The sequence below is a fragment of the Lacerta agilis genome, chromosome 10, assembly GCF_009819535.1.
Source record: "Lacerta agilis isolate rLacAgi1 chromosome 10, rLacAgi1.pri, whole genome shotgun sequence".
NCBI lineage: Eukaryota > Metazoa > Chordata > Lepidosauria > Squamata > Lacertidae > Lacerta > Lacerta agilis.
Window position 1 is genome coordinate 1236906 of NC_046321.1, and position 13788 is coordinate 1250693.

Sequence of the window (13788 nt, forward strand, 5' to 3'; positions counted from 1 at the left end):
GGGATTCCCATGTGGCAGCTGCTTTCCTTCTGGTTCTCCTGCTCTCTCCATGCAATGTGAGGCATGTAGACGGAGGTCCATCTCCAAGAACAGGAGCTTCCCTGAGCACCCATTCAGCTGACCCCAAGCACTAAGCCTTGTCACTACTTATCTGACTGACCCAGGCCACAGTCTCTGGAAAAGATGTATACCTGGGTGACCCAAAATTGTCCACATGGACCTCCTGAGGCCAATGGGACTGTGCAGGTGATTCATGAACATCTAGAGGTGGAAACGGGGGTGGATGGAGGATTATGATGCAGAGGATGGGAAATGTCCAAAGGAATGATGAACTGGAGAAAGAGAGGGCCTGTTCATGGACAGAGCAGCTGCCTTTTCTGTGAGGAAACAATTGATTTTTAAAGGCTGTACTGCAAGATCATGCCAATTTATTTTTTGATGACTGAGGATTATGAAAGGTTTCTGATGCATTACTGTGATTTTAAATCATTGCACTTTCATTTCCTAAAAATTGGGAACATGGGTACAAGGCGGGGGAATGCAGCAGATGTTGAAATAAGAGAAGGTGCTAATGGTGCTTGATGTGTACTTTATACCTTTGTTCTCTTTCTTGAAACCCAGAAAAGATCTCCTTTCCTCCGAAACAGAAGAAGGTGATGGAGAAGACAGTCAGAATTCCAGGCGATGGGGCATCTTTCATTTAATTAGGAACAGAAATTAAAATGTGGAATATGCTTCCCTGAATGAGCACACATAGATCACATCAACGACCTCCAACAGGGAGAAACCATTTAAAGGTATGGAGAGTGGAAAAGGTATCACTGATAGAGGAAAACTTAGAACACATCAGTGGACTCACATGGACAAAAAAGGATTCCAATGCAGGGAGTGTGGGAAGAACTTCAGTCGGAGTGGAACCCTAAATTTACATCAACGGACTCACACAGGGGAAAAACCATTTAAATGCATGGAGTGTGGAAAAAGCTTCAGTCAGAGTGGACACCTCAATATACATCAACGGACTCACATGGATGAAAAACCTTTTAAATGCATGCGGTGTGGAAAAAGCTTCAGTCAGAGTGGAAACCTAAGTTCACATCAACGGACTCACACGGGTGAGAAACCATTTAAGTGCATGGAGTGTGGAAAGAGCTTCAGTCAGAGTGGACACCTCAATATACATCAACGGACTCACACGGGTGAGAAACCATATAAATGTATGGAGTGTGGAAAGAGCTTCAGATACACTGGACAGCTCAATATACATCAACGGACTCACACAGGAGAGAAACCATTTAAATGTATGGAGTGTGGAAAGAGCTTCAGTCACAGTGGACACCTCAATATACATCAACAGACTCACACAGGAGAGAAACCATTTAAATGTATGGAGTGCGGAAAGAGCTTCAGTCACAGTGGACACCTCAATATACATCAACGGACTCACACAGGTGTGAAACCATTTAAATGCATGGAGTGCGGAAAGAGCTTCAGTTTCAGTGCAAGCCTTAGATCACATCAATGCATTCACACAGGAGAAAAACCATATAAATGTATGGAGTGTGGAAGGAGCTTCAGTCAGAGTGGACAACTCAATAATCATCATCGGACTCACACCGGGGAGAAACCATGTGAATGCAAGGAGTGTGGAAAGAGCTTCAGTCAGAATAGAGTCCTTAAATTACACCAGCGGACTCACACAGGTGAAAAACCATATAAATGTATGGAGTGTGGAAAGAGCTTCAGTCAGAGTGGTCACCTCAATAAACATCAACGGACTCACACAGGTGAAAAACCATATGAATGCAAGGAGTGTGGGAAGAGCTTCAGACACAATAGTGACCTTAAATTACACCAGCGGACTCACACAGGTGAGAAACCATATAAATGTACGGAGTGTGGAAAGAGCTTCAGTTTCAATAAGAACCTTAGAATGCACCAACGGGCTCACACAGGTGAGAAACCATATAAATGTACGGAGTGCGGAAAGAGCTTCAGTTTCAATGCAACCCTTACAAGACATCAACAGACTCACACAGGGAAGAAACCATTTAAATGCATGGAGTGCGGAAAGAGCTTCAGTTACACATCAACCCTAAGAACACATCAACGGACTCACACAGGAGAAAAACCATATAAATGTATGGAGTGCGGAAAGAGCTTCAGTCAAAGTGGAAATCTTAGAAAACATCAACAAACACATAGGGAAGAAAGCATTTAAATGTATGGCATGTGGAAGGAGTTTCAATCAGAGGGAAACCCTTGATGTACATCAACAAACTCACACAAGAGACAAACCAGGCAAATTTCACCTAATTACATTGATGAACAGTCCTAGTGGAAGTCCTACATCAACAGACTCATGGCCAGGAAGAACTTTAAGAGTTCACTCCCTACATACCATCAAGAACTCAAAGAGGAGAAGCACTTTAAAAGGAAAGATTGCAGAAAGTGTTTTAGCTCTAATGTAATGTTTAAGAAACATTAAGGGACCTTCAAAGGGGAAAACCTATTTATATCTGTGGAGTGCAGGATGTGTTCCTCTCAGAGTCCACTCTTCTTCATAGTAATGAACTCAGAGGAAATGCTTCAGAGCCAAATGAGTCTGTTTCTCTTTTCATTTTCTAATAGCTAGGTAATTCCTGTCTAATCTGCTCTGTGTCTCTGTCTCTCCCTGCTTCTGAGACCACTGGAAATGAAGGGGATGAATTTCCCCCCTCTGGCTCTTCTTCTACGGAAAGCTGATCCGCCTGAGAATGGATTCCCTCGTTAAGGTGGGGGACCTCAACGGAGTCCTTTCATTAGAACTGGACAGGACAGAAAGGGAAAGGAAATCTAGAAAAGGGAGACTGCCACAAACATTTTTTCAAATGGTCGACAGCATAAACCTAAAGGATGCATGGAAACACAAAAATCCACTGGAGAAACAGTTCACACACTTTTCAAAACCCAAACAATCGTCAGGGAGAAGTTATGTAATCTGGATCTCAAATAATTTAATAAAGAAAATTATAAAATTACAAAAACAGAGATTCACCCAAGGACAATAACAGATCATAATCCAGTGATATTAGAATTAGAAAATAAACAAAAGGGTAATAAAAGATGGGGATTAAATTTATTAAACAATAAAAATTTGGTGATCAAAGCACAGGAATTGTTGAAAGATATAAGAATAATTTGGGGTGCCAGTAGAGCATTTGTTGCAAGGAGAAAGAGAGTTTATGAGAAGAAGTTAGGGCAGTTAAGAGAATAAATAGCAAGCAATGAAAAATACTACTGAAGGAACCAAAAAAAGGTAGAACAAAAAAATCAAGTTATTACAAACACAATTCTCGTTGTTGCTAAGCATTGAAATCCAAAATAATATAAGATGGATGAAACAGAGATCCTTTGAATTTGTGAATAAGCCCAGGAAAATGCTGGTGTGGCAATTGAAGAAGAGATTAACAGATAACATCAAAGACAGCGAGAAAACAATAGACAAACCAGAAGAAATAAACAAGTGTTTTATCAACCACTTAAAAAAAATATATAAGATGGGCAAGGAAACAGAAGAAGAGATTAAAAATTCCATATCTAAATGCCTCAGTTTTTATGATGGAAGTACACGAGGCTATTTCCAAAGCAGAGTTGGGGAAGTCGCCAGGCCCGGATGGCCTTATCACCTTGCATTACAAACAAAATGGAGGAAGTAGTGGCAACTCCGCTGAAAGTATACTCCTAAATAAAATAATGGAGGAAGGAAGAATCCCGGAGTCATGGCAATTAGCACCTATAACAGTAATCCCTAAACAAGATAAAAACAAAGATAATACAAATGATTATAGACCAATATCTTTACTTAATAATGACTACAAGATATATGCGGACATACTGGCCCAGAGATTTAAAATAGTGTGGAACAAAGTTATTAGCCAAGATCAGACAGGATTCTTACCAGGAAGGAAGATGAGCAATAATGTAAGACTTGTGACTGATGCTATTGAATATCTTGTCTGGAATCCAGTGAAGAAGGCTGCATTTGTTTTTGTGGATGCTGAGAAAGCCTTCGATAATGTATCCTGGAGGTTTTTAGAGAATATAATTGAAAAGATGGAAGTGGGAACAAGGATATCAACTGGATTAAGAGCAATTTATCAAAACCAAAAGGCAAATTCAATAATTAATGGGGAGATGACTGAATACTTTAAAATAGAAAAAGGGGCAAGACAAGGGTGTCCCCTATCTCCCTTGCCATTAATTTTAATATTGGAGGTACAAAATCAGGTTATCAGGTCAGAGGAGGAGATTAGAGGTGTAACACTAGGAAGAGTCAAATATAAAATAAGAGCATTTGTCCATGATATGATTGTAATGGTAGAAGAAGCAATAGGAAGTATTAGCAAGTTGCTGAGAACACTGGCAGAGTAAGGCTCTGCGCTACCCGGGGTGGCGAAAGAAAACGCCCTGGGGGCGGGGCGTCGTGACAGCACATTGTGACATCACGACGGAGTGCACCTGCATGAAATGTTGCGCAGGCACACTCTGTCGTCGGGCCGTGCGCTGCTGCTCCCGGGGTGACGGAGCGAGCGGTGGCGCATGGGGGTGACAAGTGGCAGCCCTTCCCGTCACTCCACTGACTTGGATGATGGGCTTGAGGGCATCCTGATCAAGTTTGCAGGTGACACCAAATTGGGAGGGGTGGCTAATACCCCAGAGGACAAGATCACACTACAAAATGACCTTAACAGATTAGACAACTGGGCCAAAGCAAACAAGATGAATTTTAACAAAGAGAAATGTAAAGTACTACACTTGGGCAAGAAAAATGAAAGGCACAAATACAGGATGGGTGACCCCTGGCTTGAGAGCAGTACATGTGAAAAGGATCTAGAAGTCTTGGTAGACCACAAACTTGACATGAGTCAACAGTGTGATGCAGCAGCTAAAAAAGCCAATGCAATTCTGGGCTGCATCAATAGGAGTATAGCGTCTAGATCAAGGGAAGTAATAGTACCACTTTATTCTGCTCTGGTCAGACCTCACCTGGAATACTGTGTCCAGTTCTGGGCACCACAGTTCAAGAAGGATACTGACAAGCTGGAACGTGTCCAGAAGAGGGCAACCAAAATGGTCAAAAGCCTGGAAACAATGCCTTATGAGGAACGGCTTAGGGAGCTGGGTATGTTTATTTTTTTTTTTTAAAGATTTTATTAGTTTTCTACACCATAGAAAAAACAAAACACAACAGCAACATCAACATAATAACAAATACAACAATTAATACAAAACAAAAACAAAAAACAAATACATACCTAAACTGGAACACCAATCTATCTCTTACTACTTAACAAAATCTAGTTTCTAATCTTCTTAAGGGACCTCCCCCGCTTTCCCTCCTCTGCCTTCAATACTAATATACTTTGGTAACATCTATTTTTAACATTACAATTCATTATCCATCCTTTTATAGTATCATGGAAACTTAACGTCTTATAGTATCATAAAATAATTCTTAAATCAATCTTATACTTCTTTTCACTTAAATTGCTGCTGTTAATCAATTACATATCTCTTCACTAATTCAAAATTCCCAAAATCTTAACATCAAAATCCTAGAACTTAACATCAAAATCCTAAAATCTTAACACGCTATCTTCAGGGTACCATAAATCCGTCCTAATTCAATTTTTATCATTTTCACCCTATTCCCCTTCTTGCCATTTTTCTGCTCTCTCCCATGCCTCCCCACCATTCATCTTTACATTTCCCTCTATTGTCCTTGTTCAGTGTCATCTTATAGTTTATAAATCTCCTCCTTGGGAGCCTCGAGAGGCACCAACTCTCCTCTTCCAGCCACTCCATTTCACAATTTTGATTTTCTTCCACTTGTATCTCCAGAAATCTTCTCGCCTTCATCTCTGGACTCCCACTCCAGAGACAGGATATTATAGCTCCAGCCAAAACATCAGCCCTGTGTCTCTCACTACACCAGGGCCATCCGTTTACTTGGGGTTGCTGAATCAATTCGTCCCATTTCTCCAGCACCTCCCCCAGCTCCCTGGAGAAGTTTGCTTCCAAGTTATCAACATTCTCCCAGATCTGGCTGGTTTCTCTTGTTCCAAAACAAATTTCTTTGAAATTGCGCCCTATCCAGACCATTTTCCGATTTATCAGCTCCAATTGCAGAAGGATTGTTCTTTGTTCCTGGGTGATTCCCGGATCTAAAATCAGTTTAAAAGCGAAAGCAAGCATGGTTGGAGAAGACAAAGGGTGTCAAATGTCAGTAATTTTCCATCTTGCGTACTAGTTTTCCAGCGCCATTTTCCCTGAGACAGGGTGCCAAAAATAATTCCAAAAGCCACAGAAGAGATATTTCCAAAATCTTCAATCCCCTCACAGGGATTTAATCCATCTTCTCTGTCAAAGTAATTCCAAACAACATTGTATCTAGTGATGCAGCTGCAGCAACTTGAAACTTAATTACCTCTCTACACAACAAAGGAGAGGGACGGGCTTCCTTTTAACATCCCTCCCGGTTGCCAATTATTCAAATGTAAATCCAATTAGTCCCGTACTTACAGCAGCCGGGGTTCTTCTTTTTTCTTTGAAGTTAGCAGGAAAAGCTTGGTGCTCAGGTCTGGCAGAATCGCTGCTTTGATCTCCTGGGGGGGTGCATCCGCCTCTTCAGTCCCGTGTCGGAGCTCCGCTCGCTTGATTTCCCCCCCTTACGAGGGTCAATCAAGAGCAGAGACGGCACGTCTGGGACCCACGAGGCCGCGGTCCACGGGACGCTCTTCCCGTGGCTTTAAGGGGCCCTTGGCGCAGACAAGGAGACCCCTAAAACCCCCCGGGAGCCGGAGCTCTTCAGCTCCGCTCCGCCATTATCCGGCACCAAACCGGAAGCCTGGGGAGCTGGGTATGTTTAGCCTGGATAAGAGAAGGTTAAGGGGTGATATGATAGCCATGTTCAAATATATAAAAGGATGTCATATGGAGGAGAAGCGGACATGGAGCAATGGAATTGTCTGCCAAGGAGTGTGGTGGAATCTCTTTCTTTGGAGGTCTTGAAGCGGAGGCTTGACAGCCATCTGTCAGGAATACTTTGTTGGTGTTTCCTGCTTGGCAGGGGGTTGGACTGGATGGCCCTTGTGGTCTCGTCCAACTATGATTCTATGACCTGCTATCAGAAACAGGGTGCAGAGTCCATGGAAAGGCTCTCAGGATTGATATGGAAGTTGCATCTCAAAACATTTCTGTTCCTCTTATTCTTTGTAGGCAGTGTCCGAGTGACTGACAAGTTGAGATATAATCCATCAGCGTTCGATGACAGCGACTGCATGAATCTTCCGAGTCAAAGGACTGATTTTCATGATAGACAGTGTCTGTGGCTGGAGGCTCTAGACACAGCGTTTGCCTATGCAGGCCAAAGACTGCCAGTATTAGCACAGGTGAGGTGTGTGACATTCCCAAATTTACAGACTCTATGTGAATGAGAAGTTGTGGGTGGAATTATATTTTACAGTAACCCTGTGATTTTCTCCACCCATAACATTTCATGAGCTGATATAGCAGTACAAACTCCAAATTAACTTAAAAAAAACCCCCACAAGATCATCATCATCATAGATTTATGATGGACATTAGTTTGCCTACCCATGATCTAGAGAAAACACCAGCTTTGAATCATACAGAGTAAAACTGCCATAAACATCTTGAATCCAAAAGGTTAGGAATTATCGATATTCATTAGATCTGTAGTTTTCTATGCCTGAAAAATGAAACCATGACACTGTGGGATGCAGGAGAGGATATATTGTTTGATTATATTCTTTCCAACTGGTGTTAAGAAGTGGTAAAATTTAGCAGAGTAACATTCCCCTTTTTAAACTTGCACAGCGGATGCGTTTGCTCAGGCTTGCTAAAACCTCTAAAATAAGTTTCCTTGGTAATTTCCCTCATGAAAAGATAGACACGACACAGTCTTCTATAAAAGTATAAAAACAGTTTACTCACACATTCTGTTCACAAATGGATCCCAGAAGGCAGACTTAAGTTACAAAAGTAATATACACCTGGAAACTATCCCATAAGGAGATCGCACCTTTGTCCTCTCGTGGCTGGACAAAGCATCTTAGGCTAAGCAGATGTTGCTTCTTTGATGAATGTGGTCAGAGAGAGAGATGGCAGACAAGTCCTGCTCTTTTGTTACCTGGGCAGGTGAGGTGACGCCCACCTCTAGTCACATGCAGAGGAAGTCTGTCCCAGCCTAGGAGAAAGAGGAAGTTCTGACTGGCTGGTCCAGACACCCCCTTTTTGTCCACTCTAGGGATGTTGTACTTGACTGCTCTTGTGTTTCACATCCCACAGACACTTTCAAGGTCAGCACCAACAGTTTGAATTGTGCTTGGAAATGCACTGGGAGCCAGGGAAGATCCTTTAGGAATAGTGTTATGTGGTCTCCGTGGCTGCTCCCAGTCACTAGTCTAGCTGCCCCATTCAGTTTCAGAGCGACTTTCAAAGGTAGCCCCATGTAGAGCAGATGGCAGTAGACCAAGCAGGAGATAACCAGAGCATGCACCATTTATACAGTGGTTCCATGCCTTCCTCCTGGGCTGTGTCCAGAAAGTGATGGTGGGGAATGAGTGTTCAGACCCCTCACTTTTGGAGTGCCTCAGGGTTCCGTCCTCTCCCCCATGCTTTTTAACATCATGGGGTTTGGGCTCGGTGTCCATCACTATGCGGTTGATACCCAGCTCTACCTCTCTTTTAAATCTGAACCAGTGAAGGCAGTGAAGGTCCTGTGTGGGTGCCTGGAGACAGTTGGAGTATGGATGGTGGCTAACAGATTGAGGTTGAATCCTGACAAGACAGAAGTACTGTTTTTGGGCTACGGGGGTGGGCTGGTGTGAAGGATTCCCTGGTCCTGAATGGGGCAACTGTGCCCCTGAAGGACCAGGTGCACAGCCTGGGAGTCATTTTGGACTCACAGCTGTCAATGGAGGTGCAGGTTAATTCTGTGTCCAGGGAGTCTGTCTACCAGCTCCATCTGGTATGCAGGCTGAGACCCTACCTGCCCGCGGACTGTCTCGCCAGACTGGTGAATGCTCTTGTTATCTCCCGCTTGGACTACTGCTATGCGCTCTACGTGGAGCTACCTTTGAAGGTGACCTGGAAACTGCAATTAATCCAGAATGTGGCAGCTAGACTGGTGATTGGGGGCAGCCGCCGAGAACATATAACACCAGTCCTGAAAGATCTACATTGGCCCCCAGTACGTTTCCAAGCACAATTCAAAGTGTTGGTGTTGACCTTTAAAGCCCTAAACGGCCTCGGTCCTGTATACCCGAAGGAGCGTCCCCACCCCCATCGTTCAGGCTGGACACTGAGGTCCAGCTCCGAGGGCCTTCTGACGGTTCCCTCACTGCGAGAAACAAAGCTACAGGGAACCAGGCAAAGGGCCTCCTCAGTAGTGGCACCCACCCTGTGGAACGCCCTCCCTTCAGATGTCAAACAACTACCTGACATTTAAATGACATCTGAAGGCAGCCTTGTTTAGGGAAGTTTTTGATGTGTTATATTTTAATGTATTTTTAACTAAAGAGGCAGGGAAGGTTTAGGACCAGTTTTTTTTCTTGATGGTCTCCCTTCCCCAGTTGATGAGCCCCATCGGCCCTTCACTTTCCTCTGTAGCATGGGCAGAATTTTCCTTCTTGTCTGTGGGATTCACTTTTGGTCTAACAGCTCTTTTTCCAGTAGGCCCTGCCTTCACCTGCAGCAGAATTCCCCAACCCACCAAGCATTTGAGCTATCCTCACCTGGTTTAGTCGGCCGGTTGAAACCATTCCTGGGATTGTGGTCCCCGTTACATGCTGACAGCTTCTAGAAGCCACAGGTGAGAGCTGAGTGCAGGATGGGGACCAAGGGTGGATAAATTATCCCATAAGGTGCATGACACCAAAGGTACTAACACTCACCTAACATCCCATGACACCTGTAAGGTTTTCAGTGGCTGCTCATGAGTAACCAGGCTGACTCCGAGGCTTCTGAAACTAGGTTTCTTTATTGTGCAAATATGTACAGTGCAGCTATGAAAAAGACGTCCAGCTCATCCTTCGGCAGAGACCGGGAATGGCCCCTTCCGGTTCTTTGACCAGCATAAAAGGCGCAGGACGCAGAACCCCCGTCTACCCCCTCTGCGTCCTTCCCCCCTTCGCAAGTGGGGAGACGGAAGAGGTGCCTCCCCTCCAGCCTCTGCTTGGTGCTCGGGCTCTCTGTCCCTGTCAGAGCCCTGACTCTTACTTCCCGCTCCCATCTCTCCCTCCCCACTAGAGGGATCACCTCCTTCCTGACTGGATGAAGATGAATTGCTCAGCAGCTGAGGCGGGGACTTGTGATACTGACAAAGCCCTGGCAACTCCTTGCCTGTTTGCGAGGGCAGCCCCCTGACAACATCATATAATTATGATATTTGAGAAAGAACAGGAATAAAATCATGTCTCCAGAGATAATACAACTTCAGACCATCAATAAATCAATACTACATATTCAAGGTTGAAGTTTTCACTAAGTACAGTTATCCATTTGCCTTGGATATCCAGCTATTTCAGTGCCAGATTAGGATAGTTGGGTGTCAGAAGACGGGCATGAGATCAGGCAGCCCATCATTATTATAAAGAACAATGGGCATGGGTGTTTCCGTCTGGGATTCCCATGACCCAGCTGCTTTCCTCCTCCTTCTCCTGCTCTCTCCATGCAATGCGAGGCATGTAGATGGACATCCATCTCCAAGAACAGGAGCTTCCCTGAGCACCCATTCAGCTGACCCCAAGCACTGAACCCTGGAAAACAGTTACAAGTAGATAGCCGTGTTCGTCTGCCATAGTCAAAACAAAATAAAAAACCAAGAAATTCCTTCCAGAAGCACCTTAGAGTTTGTCCTTGGTATGAGCTTTCGTGTGCATGCACACTTCTTCAGATAATATTAATAATAATAATAATAATAATAATAATAATAATAATAATAATAATTTATTTATACCCCACCCATCTGGCTGGGTTTCCCCAAGCACTCTGTGCGGCTTCCAAAAGTATGTTAAAATACAATCATCTAATAAACATTAAAAGCTTCCCTAAACAGGGCTGCCTTCAGGTGTCTCCTAAAAGTCTGGTGGTTGGTTTTCTCTTTGACATCTGGTGGGATGGTATTCCTTTCGAGTGAGGAAGCACGTGATCCGTAAACGCTGTATTCCATGATCATGCTGCTTTATTAACGATGATTGAGGATTATGAATGGGTGCTGGTCCATTACTATCAAGTGACGACATTGCATTTTCATTTCCTAAAACCTGGGAAGATGGGTAGGAGGCGGGAGAGTGTAGGATATGTTGAAATAAGAGAAGGCTCTAATGGTCTTCGATGTGTACTCTTTCCCTTTGTTCTCTTTCTTGAAACCCAGACAGGATCTCCTTTCCTCCGACTCAAAAGAAGGTGATGGAGACGACAGTCAGAATTCCAGGGGATGGGGCACTTTCGTTTCATTAGGAATAGAAATTAAATGTGTGAAATGTGCAATATGCTTCAATGAATGAGCACACATAGTTCACATCAATGACCTCCAACAGGGGAGAAATCACTTAAAGTTATGGAGAGTGGGAAATGTTTCACTGATAGTGGAAAACTTAGAACACATCAGCGGACACAAATGGGCAAGAAAAGATTCCAATACAGGGAGTGTGGGAAGAACTTCAGTCAGAGTGGACACCTCAATATACACCAGCGGACTCACACAGGGGAAAAACCATTTAAATGCATGGAGTGCGGAAAGAGCTTCAGTAAGAGTGGAAACCTAAGTTCACATCAACGGATTCACACAGGTGAAAAACCATATAAATGCATGGAGTGTGGAAAAAGCTTCAGTCAGAGTGGAAACCTCAATAAGCATCAGCAGATTCACACAGGTGAAAAACCATATAAATGTAAGGAGTGTGGAAAGAGATTCAGTTTCAATGCAAAGCTTAGATCACATCAACAGACTCACACAGGAGAGAAACCATATAAATGTATGGAATGCGGAAAGAGCTTCACTTTCAGTGCATCCCTTAGAACCCATCAACGGACTCACACAGGGGAAAAACCATATAAATGCATGGAGTGTGGAAAATGCTTTAGTCAGAGTGGGCACCTCAATAAACATCAACGGATTCACACAGGTGAAAAATCATATAAATGTAAGGATTGTGGAAAGAGCTTCAGTAAGAGTGGATACCTTAGGAAACATCAACAGATTCACACAGTTGAAAAACCATATAAATGTAAGGAGTGTGGAAAGAGCTTCAGTTTCAATGCAAAACTTAGATCACATCAACGGACTCACACAGGAGAGAAACCATATAAATGTATGGAATGCGGAAAGAGCTTCAGTCAGAGTGGACACCTCAGTATGCATCAACAGACTCACACGGGAGAAAAACCTTTTAAATGCATGGAGTGTGGAAAAAGCTTCAGTCAGAGTGGAAACCTAAGTTCACATCAACGGACTCACATGGGTGAGAAACCTTTTAAATGTATGGAGTGTGGAAAGAGCTTCAGTGTGAGTGGAGAACTCAATAAACATCACCAGACTCACACAGGGGAGAAACCATTTAAGTGCATGGAGTGTGGAAAAAACTTCAGTAAGAGTGGATACCTTAGGAAACATCAACGGATTCACACAGGTGAAAAACCATTTAAATGTATGGAGTGTGGAAAGAGTTTCCGTCAGAGTGGACACCTCAATATACATCAACGGACTCACACAGGGGAGAAACCATATAAATGTTTGGAGTGTGGGAAGAGCTTTATTGGAAGTGGAAGCTTAAGACATCATCAACGGACTCACACAGGGGAGAAACCATATAAATGCATGGAGTGTGGAAAGAGCTTCAGTAAGAGTGGACAACTCAATGAACATCACCAGACTCACACAGGGGAGAAACCATTTAAGTGCATGGAGTGCGGAAAGAGCTTCTGTCAGAATAGAGAACTTAAATTACACCAGCGGACTCACACAGGGGAGAAGCCATATAAATGTACGGAGTGCGGAAACAGCTTCCGTTTCAGTGCAAGTCTTAGATCACATCAACGGACTCACACTGGAGAGAAACCATATGAATGTATGGAGTGTGGAAAGAACTTCAGTCAGAAAGGACACCTTAGAACACATCAACGGACTCACACAGGGGAGAAACCATATACATGTACGGATTGCGGAAAGAGCTTCAGTTTCAATGCAAAACTTAGAATCCACCAACGGACTCACACAGGGGAGAAACCATATAAATGTACGGAGTGTGGAAAGAGCTTCTCTGTCAGTGGACAACTGAATAAACATCACCAGACTCACACAGGGGAGAAATCATTGAAGTGCAAGGAGTTTGGAAAAACCTTCACTCAAAGTGGAAATCTGAGAAAACATCAGCAGACACATAGGGAAGTAACCTTTTAAATGTATGGCGTGAGGAAGGAGCTTCAGTTAGAGTGGAACCCTTGATTTACATCAGCAAACTCACACAAGAGACAAGCAATATAAATATCAGGTAATTAGATTGAGGCTCAGTCCTAGTGGAAGTCCTACATCAACAGACTCATAGCCAGGAAGAACTTTAAGAGTTGACACCCTACATACCATCAAGAGGAGAAGGACTTTAAAAGGAAAGATTGCAGAAAGTATTTTAGCTATAATGTAATGTTAAAGAAACATCAAGGGACCTTCAAAGGGGAGAACCCATTAATATGTATGGAGAGCGGGACGTGTTCCTCTCAGAG

At 43.5% G+C, this 13788-nt stretch overlaps 2 protein-coding genes across 2 annotated transcripts; both read left to right on the top strand.

Annotated features, from left to right (window-relative positions):
• The first annotated feature begins 726 nt into the window (after positions 1–726).
• LOC117053903 (zinc finger protein 665-like) lies at positions 727–2324 on the top strand. Its single transcript, XM_033162227.1, has one exon. The coding sequence runs from the start codon at positions 800–802 to the stop codon at positions 2219–2221; it is 1422 nt and encodes a 473-aa protein (XP_033018118.1). The 5' UTR covers positions 727–799; the 3' UTR covers positions 2222–2324.
• Positions 2325–9794: 7470 nt separating this feature from the next.
• Positions 9795–13468, top strand: LOC117054035 (zinc finger protein 658B-like). The gene is made up of 2 exons (XM_033162474.1): positions 9795–9877; positions 11441–13468. Exon 2 carries the CDS (start codon positions 11627–11629, stop codon positions 13466–13468), a length of 1842 nt encoding a protein of 613 aa, XP_033018365.1. The 5' UTR covers positions 9795–9877; positions 11441–11626.
• The last annotated feature ends 320 nt before the right edge of the window (positions 13469–13788 follow it).